We start from the raw sequence: 6,000 nt of genomic DNA on the forward strand, positions 1-6,000 counted from the left end.
TACGTCGGGCCGTATCAACTCTAATTTTAAAGTGTGATAAGAGTTGTGAAGTATTTAAGTGATTCTCTCGTGTGTCGTGTCAGATTTCCGACTTAGGGTAACCAAGTCTGTAATTGTGGTATCAGAGCACAACCAATTTCTCTTCTACCAAGAAATCTGATCCTTTTACCGCGACACACATGGATTCAAACAAAGATCCCGCAAGAATCAGACGAACCCACCCAACAACTCCCGATTGGGTGATAGTACAAAAAATTCAAAGGGACAATCAGAAGAAGAGTACGAGCCTCCACAGCCTACGGAGTATGAATTGATGGGGATGCAGCGTCAACAACAGGATGATGATTGTGCAAAGCAGATGCTTTAGTTTGCAAAGGATCCTCAATATGCCACCCGATCAATGAGGTGCATTCCCATTGGCAGAAAGCCATCGATTCTCCAATAAAGTCAGCCCTCAAGAAACCTCCTGTCCCACAGCTGTTTACTGAAGATGAACTTGAGGACATTGTCAAAAGACAAGTCAACCAACTTTTGGGGGCAAAGAAGAAGCAACTGACAAACGCAACAAGGGAATTGACTACCCTTGTTATTTGGGCCAAAAATCCTCCTTTGCGAATGCAAGAAAACAAAAGAAGAATGTACACTTCGAAGGATTGTCCAATTTGTCCTCATCTTCTTCTGACAGCTCGGATAGCTCATCCTCTTCTGACTCGAGTGATGAGGACAAAGGGCAAGAAACGACGAAAGAACCAAAGATTGGGAAAGAGCAAGAAGAAGGCCAAGAAAAGCGAATCTCAACACTTTTCTTACAGTTTTGATGAGGATTCATCCTCTTCTAAACGTTCGGACTCTGATGACCATATGTTTAAAGAAAAAGCACTTCTACACAGCCAACCAATATGATTTTCCCAAGGACAAGGGCAAAAAGACCAAGGAATTCAAAGTGCTTGGACATGCAGTAAAGTTTGAAACCTTTTCAGGGTTTCGAGATGCTCCTAAGGCTTTAGCCTTTATTCAACAGTTTGACATAGCATTTTCTGGAGGCTGCTATACAAAGCACTTCAAGATTAGACGGACAGCATCATTTTTGGAAGGCAATGCACGGACATGGTGGTCCACTCTTCTGTTAAGAAAAGAAGCACCGACAAAGTAGCTGAAGTTCAAGAGACTCTTTATTTCTTTGTGGCTCAGTCAAGAATACAAACGAGACGTGATTACTGATTGGAATCACCTTCGGATGGTCAAGGCAAAAACATTGAATACGTACTGTGAGAGATTTTGGGATGTTTTTCTACCTGCTTCATCCTTCAAGAAGATCAGTTCAAGCAGCAAATCGAGCGATTCTGTTGTGGACTTCCCAAAGAGATACAAGACTACTACTTGTTATAGAAATCCGAGTCCATACAGCAATTGATGGGACATGCAAAGCAAGGCTTTGATATGCATTCAGGTAACTTGACTTATCCATTAGATAAACCTTCAACAAGTCGTAATAGAAGCAGACGACAGAAAGATACACGACCTCGACTCAAAGAAGAACAGAAGGACAAATATTTCAAAACGGGAAAGTGGTTCGAATGTGGGGAACAAGGACATATATCTGAGAATGACTGATAGATTGAGAATAGAACTGGGCATACTTGCTGCAGGACAAATACTACATAGAAAATTACGAATGAACTTGCAATATTTTGCTTTGTCAATTTATGAATTAATAATTTTAAAGTAAGAATTTTCGAAGATGACTTTGATTTAACGTATAAAACTAATGTTTTATGGAAGATCCTTCTATTTATGAACAGATAAGAGGTGAAAATCCAGAATGAGATGATGACGAATTCAAAGCAATAATAGCTCTAGAGTGAACCTGATAACGATAAGAATCATGAATTTTGAATCATGATGAAAGATTGAATGGAACTATCGTGAGCCCATCAAGAGTTGTAAAATCAACAGGTTACAAACCCTATTTTCTGAAAAAAGGAAAGTACGTGTCAACTAGCCTGCGCATCAGTGTGCGCACGCACATACGCACGTGTGTAACAGTACTTCTTCCCAGAAATTAAAAAATAAAAATTGATATCATTGATTAGAATATTCCTTGTCACTATCTATTTGCAATAGATATTCTATCACTTCTTTGCTTTAGATTATCCTTCCATGACCTTGAAGACCTTTGGAAACCTTGCCACTCCAAATGAGCACTCTTTTCCGAGTCTAACTGCCAATAGCAACGATAGCATTATTTTGCGCCCTCCAAATGAATATAGAAAAGAGAAGCTCACTAGAAACTCTTATAGAGCGGCAATGGGCAGCGCAGGAATGCATTCATTTCCCAAAGTCCAGAGAAGGAGAGTTGAAGACCATGCCCAAGTTGGAGGAAGTGCCAGAACACGAGCTTTTTCCGCCTAATTTCACCAAAGCAGATGACGGCAATAAAGTCACGACAGAGGAGGCAATCCTTTGGCCACTCATACATTGCCGATTGTACCTCCTTCCCCTCCCGACTCTACTATATGGTACGCGTCGAGTCAATTACTCAGAACCACCCTCACCCCTATCCTCCCCACAAGCAATAGAGTATTCAATGGTAAAAGTGAAAATAAGATGTGTCTCTTCACTAGCATAAATCGGTCACAATCCACAAGAAATGGAATTTGCTGAATGGCCAAAGATCACTTTATAGATCAAAAGCTAAGTCTTTTGTCTCTTCAAGCTGTGCACAATAAATGCCAATCAATGATGCATAACGTGAAGGAATCCCACATGCCTACATACATACATATCTACTACTTCACACACAGCTGCATCTCAGCTGATATTTCAACGGCAAAGAAGATTGTGAACTGTACGCTAAGTATGCTGATAATAAAAATATTTGCGAAATGTGACAAACACATTTGAATAATTTGCACCTTAAATGCACTCTAAAAGAACCCAACTACTCACCTTCAAAACTTTATACCAATCTGGGTTCCTCTTTTCTCTCTGGCAAGCACAAGTTCGCAAACTAGCAGCATTGCAAACCTCTGCAACTGCTGTGAGTTCTGCGACCCCTTTGACAGCAGGATCGAGCTGCCCAAGTCTCTCCAGTATCCACAGAGCTTCTTCATAATCACCTTCGCTCACATACTTGCTTGCCTGGTCTAAAGCCTGCTTTGAAACATCTTCCTCATCACGATTGCTTAGGTCTGACTCATCTGCATTGAACAGATAAGCATGAATTTACCACAAAGATGCACAAAATGAATAAAAATACATACTTGATGTAACATGTAACAGGTTCTACTGAAATCCTTACCTGTCACATGACTATTACTGTTTGGAAAAAGACAGATATTCACATAAAAGACAAGCCATCTAAGAAAAAGAAAATTGAGATAGGCATAAAGAGAGAGATGGAGAACGGGAGCAATTGCTCCCAATCAGCTGTGCTGAATAATCAGAATTACGACACCCATCTGACATATCTGTTGTAAGAGGTCCAAGCCTAAATTGGTGTGAGTCAAACGCCTGTAACTCTTGGAGTGGTCCTCTAACCTCAAACCCCTCCATGGACCCTTTTCTGATGAAGGTCAATTTCTCGCCCATGATTTTTCTCCTCCTGGTGCTCCAAACTTTTTGGTAGGCGAGATGAATGTGATACAGATCCCAAAGTAAGGCTTGACATAGCTCCCAAAGGAAGGAAAAAATCTGCTATGGCTGAATACAACTCAAATAAGAAGCTAAGAAATGAGTTTCAGAGGAAGATAGACTGCCAGCACAATCTATTTCAGGGTCTGATCAGAGAGACTTCGGCTGCTACCAGGTGTGATAGCATGTGGGCTGAAAACTGAGCTCTCCTCCCAGGTGAAAGCACATTAAAAGAAAGAAAAATAAAGTTATAAAAATCTCATCAACACCAAAGAGAACCCAGATATGAGATTAAACCATATGCATCGCATGTGTCATCCGAATGTCGTAAGCTACAACACATAGAGTGGCCATGGTTGTGCACAGTGTGTGAAAGAACGATGAGTTGCCTCATGTATCTCTATAGGTTGGGTTACTGAATGGCGCATTAACATCGTTGCATTTCTTTCCATCGCCTCCATTCCGACACACATGAGAGAAGATGTGTCAAGACGTGTCAATCCTTCACGCTCATCATTGGGCACCTGTACTAAAACGACAGGGATTTCGAGCTCGAGCAAGTAGCATGTCCTAATTACTACCCAACGATTCTTAGGAATGCACATGTGGGCAGCACCTCAATATGGATAAAACCACAAAGTTGGTTCAACCCAGGGATATTCGTGGCTACAGTGTACAAGTTAAATTGTTTCTTTATTTCTGTTTGTAGTTCCTCAAAGGTGAGGATTTTTGGATGACAAACACATATGAGCAAACACCTCCTCATTGAATCAGTGCTCTCCCTTCAATTGTACATGCTCTCTCTTCAATTGTACACTCCCTCTCTTCTATTGTACGCTGCGTCACCATTTTACAAGAAACATGTATTTGATTGTACCTACAAGTTAATAATTAATTTTAGTGTAAAAAAGTACACAACATCTTTCAGCTTCTATGCCCGTTACCATATACCTTTTGTTGAAATATTTTAGAAAAAAAGTAAACAACTAGATCTTCTAGACAAAAAGCATACATGAGTATGTACAATGCTATAGGTACGATGGTATACGAGTTATTGGAACATCAACATTATAAAGAAAACAAACTTTTTTTTAAAAATGAAAAAAATACTTAAAAGAGCTAACAAGTATGACTAGCTGGCTTTGCAAATATTAAAGATGTAAGTGCTCTCAATGCAAGGGATGATGTCATTCAGTGTTGAGTACGATCTTGGACATTTTAAGTGTACGTTCTATTCATTGAGTCTATTACTGCTGGCGTCTTCACATGAGCTGTTTCCAATGTTTTGTGTAGCTTAGCTGTTGTCTACTACTACTACTGACATCTCCGCATAAACTGTTTCCAATGTTTTGTGCAACTTAGCTGTTAATGCGTCTTGCGCAAACACCTAGCTATGCATTCATGTATACCTACCTACATACATGGACACCCATAGATAAGCAGCGATGTACAGCACTTCATGAGTATATTTATCTTACATTGGACAAAACCATTGCTATGAAGGCAAGTACCTTGACGTGTAGCACTAAGGCCTGATCTGCCAGACAGCTTGCGGAAGAGAAACATTGCGCTGCTGAGGGAGAAACCCTTGCGGGCAACAGTGCACCCTCATAAAGACTGTCTTCTGGTCCTCACATTCTCAATCTCAAGAAACTAATTGGTAGAGAAGCTCCGACGAGGACGCTATGGAGCGAAGAGCTGCATTTCCGTGTCGATCGTGGCTTGACACTGACTTTGAGCATAACGGCATGTGCAGCCTACGACCCACTGCACAGGAAGAAAGAGCTAAAGCTGTTGGAGCAGGCTGCAATGACGTCCCTTTTACTCTAGCCATTCGAATATACCAACTAACTTATTATGCACTTCTGAAAGTAACATAGGTGCGGTTCTTTTTGAAAAATAATAGGAATTTTTAAAGATGCTCCCCTCTTCTCTTGCATTTTATCTCGAAAGTCACTTGTCTTAGGCTGGGTTCACATCGCCCGGCGGAAGAGCAGCAGATTCTAAACGAGCCAATCAAATTCTCCTTAGCACGCTGCCTTGTTCACATAAGGCGCTGGAAGGTACTAGGCTGCCACGTCAAGGAAGAATTTGCCTTTTTCTCTTCCACCCTGCCCTGTCCTCTTTTTCTTCCGAAACCCCCCCCCCCCCCCCCCCCTCGCCCGTGAGCACTTCCACCCTCATGCCTTTCTTCTCCAGCCATGGAGCCGCGCCATGCAAGCAAAGGGACTACCGTCTTGTGTGAACGATAGGGCGGCGGCAGAACTGTGAATCGTTGTGTTCCGCCTGGAAGGGGTGGAAAGGTGCTTCTCTTCCACCTCTCCAATCTGAACCCACCCTTATATGCTAACCAACTAGGTAGATGGC

General features: G+C 41.6%; 1 protein-coding gene across 2 annotated transcripts in view; it reads right to left on the reverse strand.

Moving 5' to 3' along the window:
• The window catches only part of LOC147432294 (uncharacterized), a 63,896-nt gene extending 58,440 nt beyond the window's left edge, over nt 1-5,456 (reverse strand). Inside the window, exons 1-2 of one of the 2 annotated variants that reach the window (XM_086492254.1) lie at nt 5,145-5,456; nt 2,950-3,200 (exon numbers count right to left, since the gene is read on the reverse strand). In XM_086492254.1, coding sequence (XP_086348380.1) covers nt 2,950-3,200; nt 5,145-5,199 — 306 coding nt within the window. In that variant the 5' untranslated portion in view covers nt 5,200-5,456. Of the gene's footprint in view, nt 1-2,949; nt 3,201-5,144 lie in introns of those variants that run through there. The other variant, XM_086492255.1, reaches the window with a different exon arrangement.
• Between the last annotated feature and the right edge of the window lie 544 nt (nt 5,457-6,000).

Source organism: Adiantum capillus-veneris, chromosome 20 (genome assembly GCF_014529385.1).
Source record: "Adiantum capillus-veneris isolate H3 chromosome 20, ASM1452938v2, whole genome shotgun sequence".
NCBI classification, from domain to species: Eukaryota; Viridiplantae; Streptophyta; class Polypodiopsida; order Polypodiales; family Pteridaceae; genus Adiantum; species Adiantum capillus-veneris.